General features: G+C 57.4%; 5 protein-coding genes across 6 annotated transcripts; 2 read left to right on the top strand and 3 right to left on the bottom strand.

Moving 5' to 3' along the window:
• Positions 1-1,321: 1,321 nt before the first annotated feature.
• Positions 1,322-2,876, bottom strand: WDR83OS (WD repeat domain 83 opposite strand). Its single transcript, XM_070416254.1, has 4 exons — positions 2,602-2,876; positions 2,381-2,486; positions 1,807-1,904; positions 1,322-1,710 (listed from the first exon to the last, which is right to left on the bottom strand). The coding sequence occupies exons 1-4, from the start codon at positions 2,649-2,651 to the stop codon at positions 1,644-1,646; spliced, it is 321 nt and encodes a 106-aa protein (XP_070272355.1). The 5' UTR covers positions 2,652-2,876; the 3' UTR covers positions 1,322-1,643.
• WDR83 (WD repeat domain 83) lies at positions 2,781-7,026 on the top strand. The gene is made up of 9 exons (XM_070416252.1): positions 2,781-3,093; positions 3,177-3,297; positions 3,378-3,483; positions 3,738-3,786; positions 3,868-3,994; positions 5,100-5,167; positions 5,262-5,370; positions 5,479-5,593; positions 6,691-7,026. The coding sequence occupies exons 1-9, from the start codon at positions 2,991-2,993 to the stop codon at positions 6,838-6,840; spliced, it is 948 nt and encodes a 315-aa protein (XP_070272353.1). The 5' UTR covers positions 2,781-2,990; the 3' UTR covers positions 6,841-7,026.
• On the bottom strand, positions 6,885-10,916 carry DHPS (deoxyhypusine synthase). 2 transcript variants are annotated; one of them, XM_070416250.1, is made up of 9 exons: positions 10,535-10,910; positions 9,788-9,952; positions 9,428-9,549; positions 9,250-9,346; positions 9,083-9,169; positions 8,497-8,602; positions 8,317-8,420; positions 7,160-7,285; positions 6,885-7,076 (listed from the first exon to the last, which is right to left on the bottom strand). In XM_070416250.1, the coding sequence occupies exons 1-9, from the start codon at positions 10,739-10,741 to the stop codon at positions 6,981-6,983; spliced, it is 1,110 nt and encodes a 369-aa protein (XP_070272351.1). In that variant the 5' UTR covers positions 10,742-10,910; the 3' UTR covers positions 6,885-6,980. The 2 variants fall into 2 exon arrangements, with proteins under 2 accessions (XP_070272351.1, XP_070272352.1); XM_070416251.1 differs by lacking the exon at positions 6,885-7,076 and having other exon boundaries at positions 7,188-7,285; positions 8,497-8,642; positions 10,535-10,916.
• A 2,546-nt stretch (positions 10,917-13,462) lies between these two features.
• GNG14 (G protein subunit gamma 14) lies at positions 13,463-13,786 on the top strand. Its single transcript, XM_070416255.1, has 2 exons — positions 13,463-13,579; positions 13,661-13,786. Exons 1-2 carry the CDS (start codon positions 13,463-13,465, stop codon positions 13,784-13,786), a joined length of 243 nt encoding a protein of 80 aa, XP_070272356.1.
• A 601-nt stretch (positions 13,787-14,387) lies between these two features.
• Positions 14,388-19,548, bottom strand: FBXW9 (F-box and WD repeat domain containing 9). Its single transcript, XM_070416249.1, has 10 exons — positions 19,043-19,548; positions 17,758-17,897; positions 17,554-17,679; positions 16,525-16,637; positions 16,350-16,441; positions 15,362-15,510; positions 15,166-15,279; positions 14,947-15,036; positions 14,795-14,860; positions 14,388-14,712 (listed from the first exon to the last, which is right to left on the bottom strand). The coding sequence occupies exons 1-10, from the start codon at positions 19,449-19,451 to the stop codon at positions 14,638-14,640; spliced, it is 1,374 nt and encodes a 457-aa protein (XP_070272350.1). The 5' UTR covers positions 19,452-19,548; the 3' UTR covers positions 14,388-14,637.
• Between the last annotated feature and the right edge of the window lie 903 nt (positions 19,549-20,451).

Here is a 20,451-nt window from a genome sequence, read left to right as displayed (position 1 = left end):
TCTCTTCCCCTCTGGGGGAAGACAGTCTTTTATGTCTTTCCAATTCCCTATCAGTCCATCTAGTTCAATGACATTATTTCACTCCTTTGATAAGAAAATCAAAGCCCTGCCCTAGCTGGTTGGGCTCAGTGGATGGAGCATCGGCCTGTGGACTGAGGGGGCCCAGTTCAATTCCAATCAAGGGCGCGTACCTCAGTCGCAGTCTTGCCCCCCTGCTGGGGTCCTATCCCAGCGGGTCCAGGGGTCCCCAAAGGTGTGGACGGAGTCGGCGAAGAAGGAATGACACGAAGACAGCCTTCAGTTGATCAGCAGCCTAGTCAGGATCTATAGCCAGGATTTCCAGCCAAAGTTCTGGTCGGAGCTCTGGTTAGGAACTGATGAGGTTCTGATGTTTATTGTCTTGTTACATTCGTATTTATACCAGCCGATTTTAATCCTGTCAATTTCTATTACAAAGGTTAGGGCGTTTCTTATCTCCATTCCAGGGAGTAAAGATTATGTAGCTTAACTACCCGCCTGGCACTAAATTAAGGGGTTGTATCCCCTCCCTAACCTCAGGGAAAGATCCCCACCTGGGGAAACAACCTTTTTGGGAGAGGTGACCTTGGTTAAAACACATGGCGCTTAAAGGGAGCAAACATATTAAGAACAGTATGCTATATATGCCAGGTCCATTGAAACATATGCTGTGCAGATGTTTCTTTCCTGCAGCGACTGTGTCAAGCAGCGAGGATGGACCGGCTTCCGGCACCCCCCCCCCCCCCATCTCACATTGATGTTTCTCTCTCTCTGTCTCTCCTTCTCCCTTCCACTCTCAAAAGATCAATGGAAAAAATATCCTGGGGTGAGGATTAACAACAAACAACAACAAAAAGAAAACCAAAGCCCACATTCCTCAGGTCAGCAGGGCCACTGTCCTGTCTCCGGCAGCTGACTTAGGCATGAAGGCTGTGAATAAGCAAGTGAAGCAGAAGGCTCCAGGCGGGCCTCACCCCAGGCCTGAGGAAGTGGAGGAACTGGAGCTCTTCCAGGAGAGCACCCGCAGTGCACAGAAGGAGAGGTCTCAGAGAACAGCCAGAGTGCAAATCTTTTTTTTTTTTTTTTTTTTAATATATTTTATTGATTTTTTACAGAGAGGAAGGGAGAGAGATAGAGAGTCAGAAACATCGATGAGAGAGAAACACCGATCAGCTGCCTCCTGCACATCTCCCCACTGGGGATGTGCCCGCAACCCAGGTACATGCCCTTGACCGGAATCGAACCTGGGACCCTTCAGTCCGCAGGCCGACGCTCTATCCACTGAGCCAAACCGGTTTCGGCGAGAGTGCAAATCTTTATTACGAACTGGTTTCAACAAGAAAATGAGTGTTTATACCTAAAAACATGGACAGCTCTCCCCCAGCAGCACCCAGGGTGGGGAAGGAGGGCAGGAGTCTATCTAGGGTTTTCCCCTCCCTGCCCCAGTAGAAGTGGGACCCCAGGCCAAGGTCCAAGTTCCTTCCATCCAGCTGGGGGCCCTGCGACTACCTCACCCAGGACAGCCAGCAGCTGAGGGCAGGGCAGGAGGCTGAGCCGCTGAGGCCCAGCCCTGGAGGGAGGTGTATAGAGAGGTCCAGGATGTGACCCCTCTAGGCTGACATCAATCACCAAGGGGGTGTCATGGGCTGAGGGTTCTGAAGATACGACATCACCACGGCAGAGATGGACAGCCTGAGTGAGACGGGAGAAAGGTGTCAGTCAAGATGGGAAGGCTTGGGTCCTCCCCCCCTTACTTAGGAGTCCCTCCTCCTCCAGGCCCAGCCTCACATGAAGCTACTCATCATCTGCTTAGTGTCTTCAGAGCTCCGGGAGTTGGCGAAGCTGATGAAGGAGCAGTAGACAGCAACCCAAGCGCACCACTTCAGCTGGGGAAAGGTAGGTAGATGGGCGGGTTAGGTCAGTGGAAGACAAGGGGCATTCCCAGGCCCTGGTTCCCACCCCCTGGTTTCAACTGGGGCAGCGTAAACCTTGTCCCCTTGACCCCCAGGAGCCCCTCAGTCTCATCCACCCAGAGCCTCCTCCAGGTACGGAGTTGCTGGCCCTACCTCCCTGGCCAGGGCCTCTGACCCCACCCTCAGACCTAGAAAGACTAGACTTCGACATAGCCTGTCATGCTCATGACCCCGCTTTCTCCACCATCCGCTCCAGGTGGCTGTACAGTCTGGCCCCACCCTCACACCAACCTCCCACACACCCACCCTGACCCGGATTCCTGACTCCCCGATGGCTTTGGCTTCCTCAATCCAACGTCACCCCAGCCCCGCCCCTCAGCGCCGGCCCCGCTTCATTCCGAACCCGCCCCAGGCCTCGGAGCCCAGCAGAGACACGCAGCCCTGCCCACCTTCAGCATGAGGCCGCACATGCTGAAGATCATGCCGAGCAGGTTCATGTAGTCCGGCGTCGGGTCGTCCAAGGCCGGGTTACACTCGCTCGGCGGAGGCTTGTACCTGCGGCGGGATTGAGGGTCAGGGGCACTCACGTCCCGCCCCCGGATAGACACGTGCTTCCCTGGGCCCCGACCCACAGTCCGAGCCTCGTTCCCACGGCGCCGGGGGTCCCTACCTCAGCACTTTGTTCGGCCTCCGCGGGTCCGACATGTTGTTCGTGGACATAGCGAGTCGGGGACACCCCTCTTCCGCCGCCGGAGTGGCCCCTTCCGGCGTGGAAACCGACGGTGCTTTTTACAGTCACACCCGCAGCCCTCGCGCTTCCGTACCTAGCGGCGGGGGGGGGGGGGGGGTACGGGTAGTGGAGGGAGAAACCTGGAACCTAGAGGCAGCCTGCAGCAATTGTATTTTCCAACATTACCTCCAAAAAGCCGAAACTGTGAGCCCGGAAGTGGGGAACCGGAAGTAGACCGCAGGGACAATAATAAGGTTGCACCAAGCGAGAGACGCTCGGAAACTTCGGTAAAGACCGATGGAAAGCGGCGAGGAAGGCATCCCGGAGCCATGTCTTTCCCTGAGCCCAAGCCGCGTGGCCCAGTGCTGCCGGAGAAACGGTTGAAGACGCTGGACTGCGGGCAGGGAGCGGTGCGAGCCGTGCGATTTAATGGTGAGCGCCCTCGTCTTCATTCCGGGTCGGCCTGTGGCCTCTCGAGGTCGGCAGCCGGGTAACCCCCGCCTGGTCTTCCCAAGTGGACGGCAATTACTGCCTGACGTGCGGCAGCGACAAGACCCTGAAGCTGTGGAACCCGCTGCGGGGGACGCTGCTGCGGACGTACAGCGGCCACGGCTACGAGGTGCTGGACGCGGCCGGGTGAGCCGGGGCCAGGCCGGGAAAGGGGCATTGGGCGGGGATCCCAGGTCGATGCTGACCTTCCCTCCCCTGCCCTCCAGTTCCTTTGACAACAGCAATCTCTGCTCCGGCGGCGGGGACAAGGCGGTGGTGCTGTGGGATGTGGCCTCCGGGCAGGTCGTGCGTAAATTCCGGGGTCACGCAGGGGTGAGTACAAGCAGAAAGAAGCCTCATTAGAACGTGGGTAGCGGAGGGGACCCGCATTAGTGTGCAGGGGTGACAGGTACCCTCCCACACACATATTAAGCGCATTCACAGGCCCCTTGCTTGCAGTACCCTCAAAACCTTTCACCTCCCCTACCGCTAGCTTTTGTCCTCACTTTAATCTGCACTGGGAACCCGGTCTTTATCCCAATCCTTCAAAGACCAACCATATCTGAGTGGTAGTTCCTGTTTCTCAGAAGGTGAATACGGTGCAGTTTAATGAAGAGGCCACAGTCATCCTGTCAGGTGAGTGCGTGGCCTAGGTAGGGGCGCCCAGGGGAGCCCCTGCCCCCAAAACCTGACCTCACCTTCCTGCTGGCCTCACAGGCTCTATCGATTCCACCATCCGCTGCTGGGACTGCCGCTCTCGGAGGCCGGACCCAGTGCAGAAGCTGGACGAAGCCAAGGATGGTGTATCCAGTGTGAAGGTGTCAGACCATGAGGTCCTGGCAGGGTGAGTGGAGCTAGACCATTGCCCCTCCCCGGTTCCACTGCCTATCACAGCCGCCTCTGTGCTTAAAGTCTACTCTCCTCACTGCCTCCCAAGACCCCGCAGTCTGGTCCTTGCTGACCTCTCAGCTTCTGTGATCCCCAGCCTCGTTTCAGGGAAATATGCCAAGCGTGCTTTGCAGCTGCTCTTCCTCTGCCTGGACTGTCTTTCTACTACTTACTGCAAGTGTTTTTGAGCACCTCCCAGGGGCCACTTTTTTAGGCAATGAGCATGTAGCAGTGAATAAGGGAAATAAGGAAAAAATTCCTGCCCACAGAGTTGATATTTAAAAAAGAAAAAATTCCCATGCAGAGCTGCCCAAGTGTTGCCACAGACCGAGAGTGCCATTCCCACCATGGGGGGAGTTTGGACTGTCTAGCCTGTTGACTGGCCACTCCCACAAGGTTGGCTCCTTCTCGTCCTTCAAGTCCCAGTTCAGATGTCACCTTGGGAAGGACTTCCTATATTACCCTCAGTCAGTGAGGCTCCAGAAATGTCTCCTGGCTTGGTCGAAGCTGTGTCCCAAGCCATCCCTTCCTGCTATGGAATCTGGCCCAGAGAGGATGCTCGGTGCCTATCAGAAACGAATTGAGTTGTTCCTAATGGTCCCTGGGTCTGGGTCTCAAAGACAGTGCCTCAGAATTCCCCTCATGAATTCACTTCAGTGCATGTTTTCTTGTTTTCCTTTTTGTTAATCCTCACCCAAGGATATGTTTCCCATTGATTTTGAGAGAGGGTGGGAGGGAGGAGAGACAGAGAAAAACATCGATGTGAGAGACATTGATTGGTTGCCTTCTGAACTCACCCCTACCAGGGCTGGGGAACTACAACTGAGGTATGAGCCTTGATCCAGAATTGAACTCTCGACCCTTTAGTCCACAGATCAACACTGAGAAAACTGGCTAGCCCTGAGACGGGAGTATGACAGTGAGGGGTGCATAGAAAGGATGGGCTCAGCCTTGTCCTGAGGGCCCTGGCCAGGTGCAAGTGTAGAGGGACACAGGTTACCTAGAGCCATGGAGCCACTGGCCCCAGTGGAAACTTTAATCGGATCCACCCTCTCTTGCAGCTCCGTGGACGGCCGGGTCAGGCGCTATGACCTGAGGATGGGACAACTCTTCTCAGACTACGTGGGCAGTGAGTCTGGCCAGGCTGTGGGGCAGGCAGGGGAGGCAGAGGCAGCAAAAGGGGCCCCAGCCCACCTGCCTATCCACCTCTCCCCCCCGCCCAGGCCCCATCACTTGCACCTGCTTCAGCCGGGATGGCCAGTGCATCCTGGTGTCCAGCCTGGACTCCACGTTGAGGCTTCTAGACAAGGACACAGGGGAGCTGCTAGGGGAGTGAGTCCTTGGGGTTGTGGGGCCCCTCTCCCTCCCCCTCCCCCTCCCCCTCCCCCCCGCCTTTGCCCCTGGTAAGGCCCGAGCCCCACTGATTCCATCCACCCCCAGGTACACAGGCCATAAGAACCAGGAGTACAAGCTGGACTGCTGCCTGAGTGAGCGTGACACGCATGTAGTCAGCTGCTCCGAGGATGGGAAGGTGTTCTTTTGGGACCTGGTGGAGGTGAGCCTCTCCACCCCCACACTGCACTGTCCCCAGTTTGCCTTTACCTCAGTCATTCCCAGACCGGGAAAAGGGAGTGTTATTAGAACAGTGGCTAGAAGGAGAGGGCAGGAAAGGCATTCCAGCAAAGGGAACAGTATGTGCTAAGGCTTCTAAGCGTGGCACGCGATGGTCAGGAAAGAGCAGCACTTCAGGAAGGCAGTGGCAGCAGCAGGAGCCACGTCAGGCAGGGCCACCAATGCCAGGCTGAGCCACTGGGACTGACCTTGAGGGTGGGGGAACCAACGGCGACATCTAACCCTGGGGGAGATGAGGCCGTAGTTGTTCAGGAAACCTGAGCTACTTCTGAGCATCCCTGTGGTTTCCGGCCCCAAGTCCGTGAGCCGTATCCTGATGTGTCCCAGCCTGGTGGCGGCATCAGACTGAGAACAGACAGGCTGGGCTTACGGGATTCAGGGCTGGAGAGTCTCATGGAAGAAGATGTGGGTGCTGGGGCTTGGCCAGGGAAGTAAGTCCCTTAAGAGGATGGAGGGAACTGGGGACCTAGGGAACTTGAGGGGGACTAAGGAGGAGCCAATATTCTGCCTACTTGAGGATCTGATAGAGCAGAGGTCACACTGAAGGAAGGGGACATTTCAAGGGAAAGAGGAACCGGGGCCTCCTTGAGAAACAGTATGTGTGGAGCTGCTGTGTCAGCGGGTTGATGAAGGAAGTACAAGCACTGATGCTGCCAAATAGACCTGTAGAGCCCCTATGGCGGCGGGGGGATGCAGCTGAAAGCCGGACATAACGGCTCAGAGCGGGGTGGTGGCCTCTGAGTATAGTCTAAAGCAGTGGTCGCCAACCTTTCGGACCTCACGGACCACTGCTGGTCTAAAGGCAGAACCAAGAGGATTTACAGATAAAGGGATGTGAGGTGTGAAAAAGACTCCCAAGGTTTTGGCTTGAACACCTGGAAGGACGAGCCACTGAGAGGCTCATTTTTGGGCAGCCTAGTTTTGCAGTGACTGGAAAGCCATTAGAAGCAGATGGCTGAAGGTCAGGGGATGAGAGGCTCACTGATAACTGCTCCCCCCCCCTCCCTCCTTGTTCCACAGGGTGTCCTGGCCCTGGCCCTGCAGGTGGGTCCTGGTGTGGTGCAGTCACTGGCCTACCACCCCACAGAGCCCTGCCTGCTGACTGCCATGGGGGGCAGCATCCATTGCTGGCGGGAAGAGGCCTACGAGACTGAGGGTGGCACAGGTTGAGGCCAGGGGACCCACCACCACTAAGGACACAGATGCAGACTCTGGACCACTAAGACCATTTATTCCAGATGTGCTACTGACCAAGGAGTGGGGGAGGGGCTGGGTCTGAAAACAAATAAATAGGGGGAGGGCCACCGCTGTCAGTCTTTGTTCTTCTCAGGCATGAAGGCGTCTACCTTCTGGGCAAAGGTTTCAGCCACAAGCAAGGGGAACACCAGGGAGGCATCAGCATAGACCTGTGGAGGGGACCCAGGTAACCATAGGACCCAGAGCTATAGCTTGGGAGACCCTACACCCCAGCAGGCTGGCTGGCCCTCACCTTGACAGGCTCTGCATCCATCTTGATCTTGCCCCAAGACACAGCTTCGTCCGGCCGGGCACCAGAGTCAGAGCCATCAAACTCCTGGGCCGTGTTGACGTAGACAGCATAGTCAGCCCCATTCCGCTGCGGGCGGGGAGACAGACAGACACACACATATAGAGGCAGGCGCTGCAGCTAGAGAAGCTGAGCCATGTGTCCTAGATAAAGGAGGGCCCCTTGGTGGCCCCTCTCTGCAAGGGACGGGTCCTACATCGATGCTGGGCAGTTGGGGTTGGAGAGTTACTGGGCAAATGATAGGTAGTGTTGCCCCAGACCAACCTCCTAGAGAGCAGTAACCCTCTCACATCTGCCACCAACTCTATCTTTATTTATTTTTTAATATATTTTATTGATTTTTTTACAGAGAGTTAGAAACATCGATGAGAGAGAAACATCGATCAGCTGCCTCCTGCGCACCTCCTACTGGGGATGCGCCCGCAACCAAGGTACATGCCCTTGACCGGAATCGAACCTGGGACCCTTCAGTCCGCAGGGGCCAACAATCTATCCACTGAGCCAAACCGGTCAGGGCTCACCAACTCTATCTTTAGAAGACCTCTGAACCCAACCACTTCTTACCTGCCTTGGTCCCTACCCTGGTCCTGGCCCTAGTTGTTCCCCCTGCAGCAGCCAGAGGGCACCTGTGAGCACCTGAATCACAGCCCTCAAGGCCCTGCCAGTCTGGCCTCACACCTCCCACTCTCCCGGCTTCACAGGCCTCCTAGCTGTTCCTAACATTTCAGCCACCTCAGAGCCTTTACACTGGCTGTTCCCTCTGCTGGGACCTCTTCCTCAAGGCAACCACATGGCTCCAGGGAGACATCTACTAAATTTGCTCTATTCACAGGTCACATTTCCCAGAAAGGCTTCTCTCTTTTTGGTACAGTGTACCTTTTTATTACCATCTTGTCATCCCTCATTTTTCTCCATGGCAATGACTGCCACCTAACTTACTGTCTCCCCAACTAAAACATCAGTCGCAGGAAGGCAGGGATCCTGGCCTGTCCATGGCTGTGTCTGCAGCATGGGGCCTAGGCCTAGCACACAGACATCGCTACATGGCAGACCCAAGTGCCACCCCCACACTAGGGACCAGGTGCTCCATCCCCACTCACCATGAGGTTGGCATTTGCGATGTGGTGCTTGATCAAACCCCCACCCAGGATGATCATGCCAGAGCGCTTGGCAAAGATGGCCTGTGTGTTGATGAGCCTCAGATCTGGGGAAGAGAACTGTGATCAGGCCCTGGGCCCACCCAGCCCTCCTCCCCGACTCCTCTGGCCCCCACACCTCACCCTCCACGATGTCCAAGACCAGACCCGGGTTCTTGTAGGAATGGAAAAAGATCATGTCGCCCAGCGAGCCATCTGTGAGTGCCGGGCTCAGTACGGGGATGTGGTTCTGGGGGAGTGCAGGACAGGACAGCAGCAGGAGTCAGATCCTGGAGGGGATAGGCTGGTCCCCATTCTGGCAGCGTTCCCTCTCTGCCCGATTCTGGGCATGGGGTTTAACTTTTCTGGGCCTCAGTTTCCTTGACTGTAAAATGACAGTAACAACAGTACCTCCCTCACAGACGAGGAAGCATTTACAAGAAAACCCACCCAAAACACTTAGGCCCATGCCCAGCACATAGAGAATGGCAGGCTGTTATTGTTCCCACTGCTGGACGTCAGCCTCTGAGGAGCAGGGGCCCTAGCACTGCCCCAACTGCTCCCAGGTGGTGTGGGAGTAGAGCTAGGATATGAGGACCACACAATAGCTGCGTGACCTCAGAAAAGCTGCCGAGCCTGTGTCTGAAATTCCTCATCTAAGAGTGCAGGTGATGAGAACAGCACTGACTCCCTAGGTGACTGTGAAGATGAAACAAGTCCAGCCCCTCACCTTCTGGGCCCAGTAATACACTGACTCTGGGTGGTTGATCTCCTTGCCGAGGCGGGCAATCATCTTGGAAGGCGTCCACTTCACACCCTGGGAGGGGACATCAGCTTCAGCCAGTGGTGCCTTCCCTTACTGCCACCATGCTAGCCCCCAGGTTGTCCCAGCCCCACCTCTGTGTTCTGCTCCAGCACCATCTGGTCCAGAATGGGCATCAGCCAGTCCTCAAACTTGCAGTAATTGTCATTGGGCACCAGCAGGTTCCCAATCCTGGAGACAGGAGGCAGACAGGCATCAGGCCCCAGGACCCTCAGTCCAGCTCCCCTGCCCAACACCACTTAGGCCCCCCACCTGTTAATCCCGTTCTCGCGTAGCTCCTTCCCCCTGAGGCTGAACTCGCCCAGGTATGTGGGTGCCAGGCACTTGATGAGATCCTCCTCCACGCCCCCAGCCGTAGTAACCAAGACATCCACCTGCAGCCACAGACAATGAGGTTGGCCCAGATAGGAGGACCCTGCCCTCATTCTGGGCAGGGCTCCTAACTCCCAACCCTCACCTAGTAACTTTACAAGAATGTCTGCTGCAAAACAAAACTCAATCCTGTCCCTCTGCTTAGAACTGGCCCATGTCTATCTTACTAAAATACCCGTGATCTTATTGCCACTGACCCCAGAGAGGTCAAGGCCACAGCCCATCCCATCAGCTCCTCACCATGTTGTGCTGCACGAGATAGCGGATGGTCTCACGGATGCCTGAACTGATGAGGTTGGACGTGTAGCCCAGGAAAATGGTGCAGCCAGTGAGTGGGCGGCGGCTCTGGGTCAGGTCTTCGTGCTGGTCTTCATCCTGCGGCAGAGGTTCCAGCTTCTTCTCTATCTGTGTGCGAGAGAGGAGTCAAATTAACCTCTGAACCCGAACTCCAGCCCAAGGACCCCAGTGGTTTTCAGGATTACACTCCGCTCCCAAGCCCTGCCCACTCGGAAAGAGGACCACTTATACCAGGAACCAGGGGAGGGAGTGCAACTCCGCCCCTTTCACAGGTTGGCTCTGCGGCACACCCTCGCTTTGCCTCACTCGGGAATCAACATCTTTGCAGGATTCAGCCGCCTTTCTGCTGGGAGGAGCAAATCCAAGGCCCTGCCCTGACTTAGGCTCTTCCAATTCCTCCTTCCAGGCCACGGTCTAGCCCTAGGCTCCTTCCATTTCAGAAAATAGACAAAGACTATAAACCGCCCTCTACCTAGAGTCAGTCCCCGCCCCTTATTGATGTTAGGATATCGTTGCGGGGGCGGGGGGCCAACTTCCTCTCTTTAACACAGAAACTCCAACTCCGGTATGGCCCACCTCTCCAACCATTGGGCCGCCCCTACGAAGGACACGCCTCTTTCTCAGGTAAGCCCCGCCCCCTCCACGAACTGCACTGCGTTGGTGCCACTAGAGGCCACGCCCCCGCCTCACCATGGCATTGATTTGATGCACCGCGCGCCCGAAGTTGGTGGCCTGGAAACCAGTGGTGCCGAAGGCTTCCAGCATCGCGCGGTAGTCCACGCCACGGTTGAAGTCGTAGCCCCGGACCTGGGCGCTCTCGGACGGCAGCGCCGAGCTGTGCTGAAGCACCGCGGCCCGCGCCGCCGCCGGCGCCTCCCCTTCCGGGGGGCCCTCCATGCTCCGCCGCCGCGCTCGGATCAGAGCAGTCCCACGCCAGCCTTCAGGGGCCGCAAACGCTGTACCTGGCACGCGCTTTTCTACGAGAGCACAACAGGGCTCGGAAAAAACGGGAGAGGGAGACCGGAAGTTGTTTAGTCACCAGGCCGTCTTCGAGGCCCCTAGTCCGGGGCGTGGCCTGTTGCGAAATACGGAAGCCGCTTAGAGCCCTTATTCCTTTTCGCGACGCGCCTCACAGGAAGGAGGACTCATTGCCGCCTAGTGGAGGCCCACCGCGTTGCGGGGCGCCTGTCCGTTTCTGTCCCCTGGAGTGAGAGAATGGCTTCTTCTTTTTTTTTTTTATTGATTTTTTACAGAGAGGAAGGGAGAGGGATAGAGAGTTAGAAACATCGATGAGAGAGAAACATCGATCAGCTGCCTCCTGCACACCCCCCACTGGGGATGTGCCCGCAACCAAGGTACATGCCCTTGACCGGAATGGAACCTGGGACCCTTGAGTCCGCAGGCCGACGCTCTCTCCACTGAGCCAAACCAGTCAGGGCGAGAATGGCTTCTTAAACGTCCCCTTGGACAGAATTCAAGTCATCGGGAACTGTCAGTTTCTGCCACTGAGCATCTCTTATCCAATGGGTATTGATCCTTGTCCGTACCTCGCAAGTCCATGAATGCAGGATTTTGTCTGGTTTCACTGCTGAGCCCCTTACCCTAAGCCAGTGGTTCTCAACCTTGGCTGCACATTAGATTCACCTGGGAATCTTTTTAAAATCCTGATTTCTGGGCCTCGTCCTCCCGAAATTCTGTTTCTTTATTACTAATGTTGTAGCCCCGCCTCATAACAAAGAAACAGAATTTCTGTAGGATGAGGCCCAGAAACCAGGATTTTAAAAAGATTCCCAGGTGATTCTAATGTGCAGCCATGTTGAGAACCACTGCCCTAAGCAGTGTTGGACTCATATTGGGATCTCAGCAAAGATACTGAATGAATGAATGAATGAATGAATGAACGAACAAACGAATGAACACATACAAGGGCATCAGCATGATCCATGAGGAATGAAGGAGGAAGAAGTTGGTAAATGAATTCAGAGTGGGCAGGAGGTGCCAGACCAGGCAGGAGCCTATGGGCTGTAGTAAGGAAGGTGGGTTTTATTCTTAGAGGCTGAGAAACCACTGGAGAGTTTTAAAAAGGAAGGGAGGGCCCTGGCCATTGTGGCCAGTTGGTTGCGTGTCATCCCATTCACAAGGTTGCCGGTTCAATTCCTGGTCAAGGCACATGCCCAGGTTTCCAGGCTCCATCCCCAGTAGGGGGCATGCAGGAGGCAGCCAGTTGATGTTTCACTCTTACATCAGTGTTTCCCTCTCCCTCTCCTTTCCTCTCTCTCAAAATCAATTTAAAATCTTTTTTAAAGAAGGAAGTGAGAGACTAAAAATAAGACTCACCATCTTAACCATTTTTAGTGTATAGGTCAGCAGCATTAAGCATATCACATGGTTATGCAAACAGTTGCAAGCACAATCCATCTCCAGAACGTTTTTATCTTCCCTAACTCTGTCCATATTAAACACCAGCTCCCCATTCCCCTACCCCAGCCCCTAGTGCCTACCATCTTACGTTCTGTCTCTATAAATTTGATTCCTCTAGGGACCTCACATGCATGGAATCGTGTGTCCATTTGTGACTGGCTTATTTCACTCAGCATAATGCCCTCAAGGTTGGTTCATCCATGTTATTCTGATTTGCTTTTTACCATTTCCCACTGGCTACCTTGAGAATAGTGGCAGGGGTGGGGGTGGACCAGGGTGGACTGGTCCAAGTGAGCAAGGGTGGAGATGGGACCCATGTGGTGGTGGAGAGAAGTGACCAGATTCAGGACCTAATTTGAAGGTTAATTGGCTGGGACTTGAGACGGGATTAGAGGTGGGGATACCGGAAAGAGAGGAATAAAGGAGTTTGAGATTTGGGCCAGGGCAGTTTGGTGGATGGTGGTGAATCTGGGGGCAGAGGGTCTGGGGAGAAGGCAATCCAGAATCCAGCCTTAGCCTATTAGGTGAGAGACACCGGAGCGATGGGTGGGATGGACCAAGGAGGCTGGAGGGTCCTCAGGGGGATCGAGGTCAGGGCAGGGTTGGGTTGGGGCAAAGGAAGCCATCAGCATAAGCCATGGACTGAGGCATCATGTTGTGGATCCCAGAACAGAGAGTGTAGGTGGAGAGGAGAGGCAGGGATGCACCCGAGCCTGGGGACACTGCACACTGGGGTACAGAGGCTGGCAAAAGAGGGGTGTTGGGGCCAGTTAGCAGGGGATTAAGCAGATCAGTGACAGGCCAAGGCCACACACTCCCTCTGCCAAGGTAACGCAAGACCACAGGGTGCCCACCAGGCCTCCTGGGGCAGGGAGCCCCTTGGCTGAGGCAGCTGCTGCTGCTGTCACTGGTGACATTTCACTCCGTGAGTGTCCTGGCTTCAAAGTCTCTGCAGGGGTCAGGGAGGAGGGGACTGGAGAGGCCAGGTGGGGGAGGAGGGGGGCGAGGGAGAGAGGCAGAGCAGGGCCACAGGAGAACTGAGCAGCCAGGAGTCGGCCATAGTCCTCAGCTGAGGTATGTGGTTCTGATGGGTGGGGAGCATCCACCCCTATCCCACAGTTCTCAGGGGACACCAGGAGAGGTGCAGGGACCCTCGCGTGGCCCTAGGACTCCAGGTCTGGGTTCAGCCTGCTTCCTATGGCCCTTCTCACCCTCCCCCAGATGTCCAGCAAGGAGGCCATTGGCTGCGACATCGGGCAGGCCCGCCAGGCAGTGGAGCAGCTGAGGATGGAGGCTGGCATCGATCGCATAAAGGTGAGGCTGAGGCCAGATGGGCACGCCTGGGCGAGGGGACAGAGGGACAGCCAAGGTCTGGCTGACTGAGCTGGCCTGCAGGTGTCCAAGGCAGCCGCTGACCTGCTGCAGTTCTGCATGGAGCAGGCCAAGAGCGACCCGTTCCTGGTGGGCATCCCAGCTGCCACCAACCCCTTCAAGGAGAAGAAGCCTTGCGCCATCCTATGATACTGGCCCCGAGGCCCCCTCAATAAACATGAGGTAAATGCTCCTCAGGGCTTGGTGAGCGGCAATGGGGGGCAGTGGGGAGCTGCAGGCTTGCAGGGGCACCTGGCCCACCCCCCTCCCCGGCCCACTCCGGGGTCACTGCCACAGGGGCACACCCCCTGGACTCTGGACGGAAGAGCATACACCTATGGACTAGCCCTAGCAGGTCCCCTCTCCCTCTGCACAAACACATTCAGGGACAGTCCCTTTCTACATGCCATTGCACACTGTATACATACACGTCTCTCTCACACACACACACACAGAGGTGTCATCACACAGACAGGTGCCCACATCCTCCAGAATCTCCCTCTTCCTCTCACACGTGCACACTCACGGGCATGCAGTCAGTCACAGACGGGGTTACAGTGACATCACACACAGCCAGCTAACTCGCCTCCCCGGGGATGCACAGACACACACGATCCCAGGAATGCACTTGGGTGGACACAGGCGCGCCCAGACATACACAGCAGAGGCCAGGGCGGTTGGGTGGATGGTGATGACTTTGGGGGCATCCCCAGCGTCCCAGCCCCAAGCAGGCACCACTCCAGGCCACAGCACCAGTACATCAGGTTTATTTCCCCTTCGCTCTCAAGGGAAAGCAGGCGTCCAATCGTAAACAGGACCTGAGGGTGGGCTGGACATGGAGCACAGACCAGGGACCCTGCCCAACGGTGGCCTGGAGTCCTTGTGCCCCAGGCCTGAGCCCAGGGCAGCACCAGAAAAGGGGAGGGCCCCCCGCCCCGAGAACAGAGGCCTTGACCCAGCCTGCGGCCAGCAGATCCACATCCATATCCATGTCTGCCTGCTCAGGCCTGGAGCCTCCAGACTTCCAGCGACAGGCCCCCAGAGGCGGCCACCACCAGGTTGCCCTCAGCACAGATCTGGGCAGGGAGATGAAGACTTAGGGGTGCCCTCGGCAACCAGCAGGGCATGTGGGGCAGGGCACAGGGCATAGGGCCTTACCCCATTCAGCACGTTGTCGTGGCTTCGGGTGCAGATGGTCCGTGGTGGGTCTGTGGGCACGTGTACCTGGTGACGGGCAACAGACGAAGGTCAAGAGGTGTGCCCCCTGCCAGTGGGGGCGGCGTGGGAGGGGGCTTGTCCTGGGGCCTCACCCGGATGGTCTTGTCAGTGGACGTGGTGTACAAGGACCCCAGCGAGTGTTTGATCCCTGTGATCTGAGACCTGTGGCCCACATCGAAGGACTGCAGGGAGGAGGGAAAGGTGACACTCAGGCGAGGCTCTCCTCAGGCTAGCCACCCATCGCCACGGGGGGTCTAGGGGTAGGGAGGAGGCTGAGGAAGGAGGGGGCAGGGGCGAAGGCCCTGGCAGACCCGGACAAGTTGGAAGCAGCCGTCCCGGTTGGCGAAGACGTGCAGCAGACCCTGGTTGTCACCAGCCCAGAGCTGGGGCTCTTGGTAGGACATGCAGAGCAGGTAGGAGTCCAGCTGTGGGAGGGACACGGGACGGAGCCGCTCAGGCTGGGCCAGGCCGCAGCCCCATTCCCTCGGGACGCAGGGGAGGGCCCACCTGAAGCCGCTGCAGGACGCTGTTGGCCCGGCGGTCGAACACAACGAGCGTGTGGTCCTCACTGCCCGAGATGATGTGCCGGTCATCCGCCAGCAACGCCAGCACCGCGCTGGAGTGCAGCCGCCGGCTCTTCAGCAGGGCCGGGCCGACTTTGTGGGTGACGGGCCAGGGAGGAAGGCGACATCAGAGCCCCTCAGAGGCACCCCCAAGCCAACCCCAGGATCCAGGGCCTCTGTGGTCTATGGCAAAACCCTTGGTCAGCTTCCCGCCCCCACTCCCTGTCCTACAAATGACCTGCCTTTCCTCTCCTGCTCCAGCTGAATCCAGGCCTCCCAGGACCCCAGGCCTGTGCCACCCCCATCTCCTGTCCCACATCTCTCCTCCTGTCCCATCTGCTCCCGGTACAGCGTAGACAGGCAAGTCCCAGCATAAAATGCCAACTCATGCTAGCAGAGTCACCGCCACCTCTACCCCCACTCAGCTCTGCCCGGATGAGGTGCACTGGCCCTTCAATTAAACGACATAAGAATTAAAAAATAACAGAAAAGGCTTATGTGCTGGGCAATGTTTGTTCTAGGGATTTGATGTAAACTAACAATCCACCAAGTGTTCTTAGTATCATCTCCTCCCATTAACCCGAAAGGGCTGGAGTTGTTATCTGATTTTACAAGATAGGAAAACTGAGGTTCAAGTCTGACTGGTGTCGTACAGCCAGGGAGTGGGAGAGCCTGGATTCTCGGGCCTGTCTGCCTCCCACGGGATTCCGGCTCAGAGGCCCCCTGCTGGGTACCCTCTATGTCCTTTACTCCACCGCCACCCAAAAGCCCCCTGTGCTGCCCCCAGCACAGCACAGGCCATTCTGAGGGGTTAGCCTCGGCGTATGTGACTGTCACCCAGCCACGCTGTGAGGCCCGAGTGCCTCCTTCCCCAGCATGACCCTGGGACCCCCAGGCGGCCCTGTTCGCCCCACTCCAGGCCCCTGGCCCACCTCTGGGGTCGTAGACTGTCACCTTCTTGTCATAGGTGCCGGTCACCAGGATGTCAGGCTGGTAGGAAAGGCACAGCACAGCTGCCTTGCCCCTGGGGACACACAGAGCACGAGGCTGGGCCGTGGCCAGGCAGGGCCCTGCACACCCCTGGCCCCTCCTCAAGACCCCTCACACTTTATCTCGCCAAACTGCTGCCCGTCAGCTGCCATGTCCCAGAGCTTCACCGTGCTGTCCCAGGAACCGGAGCACACTCGGTGGTCCAGCGCTGCCAGCGACCACACCCAACCCTGTAGGACCAGAGCCAGGTGACAGGCCTCACTTCACAGATAAGTAGATGGAGGGCCCGAGGAGGAAGATAACCAACCCAAGAACCCAGAGCCACAGCAGAGATTAGAGCTGACGTCTGCAGGTCTGTCCATCTGCAGAGCTCAGGACACGCACACCCCCTCACCCAACAATATTCCTACATCAAGTTCTGCGGAGACTCAGAACCTGCGATGGTTTGAGGCCACATGACAATGAGATGAAACATAGGGCCTCCGTTCCATGGCGTGGGTAAATTACCTCCCCTCCCTCAGTTTCCTCTTTGGGAAAATGGGCATAAAAGCCATCCCTGTCTCAGGAGGTAATTTACAGAGTGCTGGCTGATGACGGGCTTATTCCTCTCCAGACCCTCTGAGAATACTGTCAAGTGTCCCATTCTGCAAATGAGAAAACTGAGGGCACAGAAAGGTCGAGTTCCTCGCTCAAGGTCACACAGCCAGGAAATAGCAGAATGAGCAATGGAACCCAGCAGCCTGGCTCAGAGACCAAGCTCTTGGCCACCACCCTAGATTGCCCCACTGACTGGTGAAGGTGCCTCTCCATGGCCACTTCACACAAGACGACAGTCACGCTCAGAGCTATCAGATCCCCCAGGGCAGCCTCCTCACACCTTGCCCTGGGCCTCTCCAGGCACACCTGACATCGATTAAGCACCTACTGTGTATCCAAGTCTGAGTGAAGCTCTTAATGCCTGTTCATTTCATTCATCCTAACTGACCCTGGACAGAAATAGAAACTGAGGCCCAGAGAAGTCCTACATCACACCCAAAATCACACTAATAATAGCAGAGTAAGACTGTCATCTGTCTGGTCCGGTGCCAAAACCCGAGCCCTTAGGCACAGCGCCCTACCTAGGCCTCGAGCTTCCTATAGCCTTACCTTGTGGGTGCTGCTCTGGGTGCCAAGGGCCTTGACCAGAACCCGGCTGGGTTCCACCCCAAGCTGCCGCAGGTCCCACAGGTTGACATTGCGGTCTCGGGAGCCTGACAGACAGAATGTCCCACCCTGGGAGGGGAGTAAGGAGATACTGTTGGGGTCACCCTGGCCCACCCCGGTCTGGCCTCTCACCAAACCCCATCTCACCTGGAACAGCAGCACTGAGTCAATGGAAGCAAAGTGCCCATCAGCCAGGCAGAAGTACTCGGCCCAGCGCCCATCCTCCGCCCAGCGTGACAGGTGCTGCTCCAGCTCAATGCAGGCCGCCGGCCAGTCAAAGTCCTCCTCTGTGGGGTACCACAAGTGGGGTCTCTGGTGGGCAGGCACTCTGCTACCCACACCAGTTATCCAAGTCTGCGCCTGGTTCCCAGGGAGCCCAACCAGCACCAGACTTGGAGAAATCCCCCATCTGGACCCCTCACCCCACTCCAAGGAGGCCCAGGCTCTAGCTTTGGGACCACTGCCTCACCCACCTTCGAAGCAGGTCTGGGACTACCCCTCACCCCTGTTTCCAGAAGCTGGGGGAGTGGAGTCTCAAGACCACCTCCTCAGGCCTCAGCCCCCAACCCGTGTCTGGGAGATAGCAGCCTCAGGACATGAGCGTCCTTCTTCACCCCCGACTTAGGTCTGACCTTAATCCTTCGGTCTGGGCACAGGAGCGAGGACTTTCTGCCTCGGCCATCCAAACCAGACCCGGGAGAGTGTTCCTTCTCAAACTATAAACCTGGCAGAGTTGTCAAGATGCAGAACCCAACCCTAGGTGTAGAGATTCAGTGATATGGATGGAGCCCAGGCATCCATGTTTATCAAGCTACTCGGGAGAGTCCCATCAGACCTCGGGGGCAGGGGTGATGACCACCAGCCCCTACCTAAGATCCCAGGCTAGACCCTGGGCTGGAGGATCTGTGATTTTGGCATCAGAGATTCCCAACCCCAAACCCTACCTTGGGCTCAAGAGTTGCAGGTTCAAGAGTCCCTGCCTCACCAACCATCTAGGTCAGGGCCCTAGGGGTAAGGGATCACTAGTTGCTGCCTCAGCATCTTGACCCAGAACCTGAGGATTCTTGGGTTTACCCTGAGCCCCAAGCAGATTCCTACAATCTGAGACTTTCAAGTCCCTGTGTCAACCTCCAGCCAGGGATCAGGGCCTTTGTACCACCACCAGAACCGAAGCCTGATGATGGCTGGATCCTGAGTTCACAGGACCCCACACCCCCAGACAGGTTTCCACAGCTTCAGGACCCCAAATGTCTGCCTCATGGTCCACTCAGAATTCAGGGACCCTGGCACCACCAGTAACCACCTCAGCCTCCACGGGAGCTAGGACAGCCAGGAAGTCTGCTCTAGGGGCTGTGCTCGCAGCATCCCAGATACTCCCTCCCGGGCCCTAAAGCTGACCTGGGCGGGCGACCCTGGCCCCCCGCGTGCGCACCTTCCACCACTGGATAGGGTGCGCGTACGCGGCGCTGCGCGCGGAGCCTCCAGGTGACATGGTCACGCACAAGGTCGCGCAGCGCGTGGCACACGCGCGGCAGGACGTGGAGCACGAGGCGCGCGTCCAGGTAGGCGCAAATCTCGAGCAGCAGCTCCGGGGGCAGGCTCAGCAGGCCCGGGACCCCCACGGCTCGGCTCTTGGGCGCGGCCCGCGGCTCCAGGACGCCCGGGGACCGGGCGGACGCGGACAGCGGAGGGGCGCGCGGGGGCGCCAGTCCGAGTTTCGGTGGGCTGAGCACGCGGGCCACGTAAGCCTCGGCCTGCGCGTCTGGGTCAGGCTCCGGCTCCGGGTCCGAGTCATCGTCCCAGGCGTTGGGATGGTCGCGCGGCCCTGGGGGCAGCTCCATGGCGACCGAGTGGGCGCGGCCGGTGGTGCCCTGTCAGCCGCAGGCCCCCGCGTCCTGTCTCCTAGGCAGCGCGAGGGCACTTTCGGCTCTGCCTGATGACGTCAAGGCGCCGGCCGGAAGTGAGCGGCTCGCGTGAAATTGGCTGGATGCTGACACCCTCCTCGCCCCCTCCTGCCCCGGGGGTCTCGCTCTGGAGCTGCGTAAGCCTGGAACATGCAGACTTCTGGTTCCTGCGTTTTTTATTATTTTTAAAAATACATTTTATTGATCTTTTACAGAGAGGAAGGGAGAGGGATAGTTAGAAACATCGATCAGCTGCCTCCTGCACACCCCCCACTGGGGATGTGCCCGCAACCAAGGTACATGCCCTTGACCGGAACCGAACCTGGGACCCTTCAGTCCGCAGGCCCACGCTCTATCCACTGAGCCAAACGGGTCAGGGCGGTTCCTGCACCTCCGGTGGTGCCGACGCCGGCCAGCCGGCTCTGGTTTGAAAACCGCGGCCCTCGGGTGACACCGCACCGATTAGAAAAGCAAAGCCCTTTTCCGGGTTGTCTGGGGCGGCGACTCGAACTCCTCTCTCCTTCCGCAGCTAGAAACATGCGGTTACAATGCAGGGGTTTCGTGGAACAGAAGTGAATCATACCGATAAAAACAGCACCTGACTGGGAGCCTGAGCCAGGCAGCGATAGCACCACACTCGTACCCTCCGCCAGGCTCCTTGTATCCACGACGCTTTGTTCAAGCATTATCTCCCCAGAGCACCTACTGTGAGATCGCGACCATCTTCCCGTGTCCTCTCCCCTCCCACTGTCCCTCTCCGCGGGACATGTCACTGCCTCCTTGTTTATATTGTTTCCCCTCACTGAAGTGTACACATTGAGTTAATGTCGGATGTGTCCGCATTTTCCCCAGGCTGGTGCAGGTGATCCTTGGGCCATACTGAGGTTGCCACCTTTTATTCTGAGGCTTGCCCATCTCCAGAGCCCAGCAGTTTCTC

The sequence above is a fragment of the Myotis yumanensis genome, unplaced genomic scaffold (assembly GCF_028538775.1).
Source record: "Myotis yumanensis isolate MYYU_CA2020_CCGP unplaced genomic scaffold, mMyoYum1.0.hap1 SCAF_5, whole genome shotgun sequence".
NCBI lineage: Eukaryota > Metazoa > Chordata > Mammalia > Chiroptera > Vespertilionidae > Myotis > Myotis yumanensis.
Note: the sequence above shows the minus strand (reverse complement) of the source record. Positions and strands in the feature narration are given on the sequence as shown.

Bases quoted from the DNA above. Each gene is read 5' to 3' on its own strand.
- GNG14 (XM_070416255.1), top strand. From the start codon at position 13,463: ATGGCCCTTCTCACCCTCCCCCAGATGTCCAGCAAGGAGGCCATTGGC. The intron at 13,580-13,660 runs GTGAGGCTGAGG...GCTGGCCTGCAG, and splicing joins CTGGCATCGATCGCATAAAG to GTGTCCAAGGCAGCCGCTGA.
- WDR83OS (XM_070416254.1), bottom strand. From the start codon at position 2,651: ATGTCCACGAACAACATGTCGGACCCGCGGAGGCCGAACAAAGTGCTG. The intron at 2,487-2,601 runs GTAGGGACCCCC...ATCCCGCCGCAG, and splicing joins AGGCCGAACAAAGTGCTGAG to GTACAAGCCTCCGCCGAGCG. The intron at 1,905-2,380 runs GTGGGCAGGGCT...ACCTTTCCCCAG, and splicing joins TGTGCGGCCTCATGCTGAAG to CTGAAGTGGTGCGCTTGGGT.
- FBXW9 (XM_070416249.1), bottom strand. From the start codon at position 19,451: ATGGAGCTGCCCCCAGGGCCGCGCGACCATCCCAACGCCTGGGACGAT. The intron at 17,680-17,757 runs GTGAGATGGGGT...CTCCCCTCCCAG, and splicing joins ACTCAGTGCTGCTGTTCCAG to GGTGGGACATTCTGTCTGTC. The intron at 15,511-16,349 runs GTGGGCCAGGGG...TCACCCACAAAG, and splicing joins GACAGTCTACGACCCCAGAG to TCGGCCCGGCCCTGCTGAAG.
- DHPS (XM_070416250.1), bottom strand. From the start codon at position 10,741: ATGGAGGGCCCCCCGGAAGGGGAGGCGCCGGCGGCGGCGCGGGCCGCG. The intron at 9,347-9,427 runs GTGGGGGGCCTA...TCCTGTCTCCAG, and splicing joins CGCGAGAACGGGATTAACAG to GATTGGGAACCTGCTGGTGC. The intron at 9,170-9,249 runs GTGGGGCTGGGA...GTCCCCTCCCAG, and splicing joins TGCTGGAGCAGAACACAGAG to GGTGTGAAGTGGACGCCTTC.
- WDR83 (XM_070416252.1), top strand. From the start codon at position 2,991: ATGTCTTTCCCTGAGCCCAAGCCGCGTGGCCCAGTGCTGCCGGAGAAA. The intron at 3,298-3,377 runs GTGAGCCGGGGC...CCTGCCCTCCAG, and splicing joins GAGGTGCTGGACGCGGCCGG to TTCCTTTGACAACAGCAATC. The intron at 5,371-5,478 runs GTGAGTCCTTGG...ATCCACCCCCAG, and splicing joins ACAGGGGAGCTGCTAGGGGA to GTACACAGGCCATAAGAACC.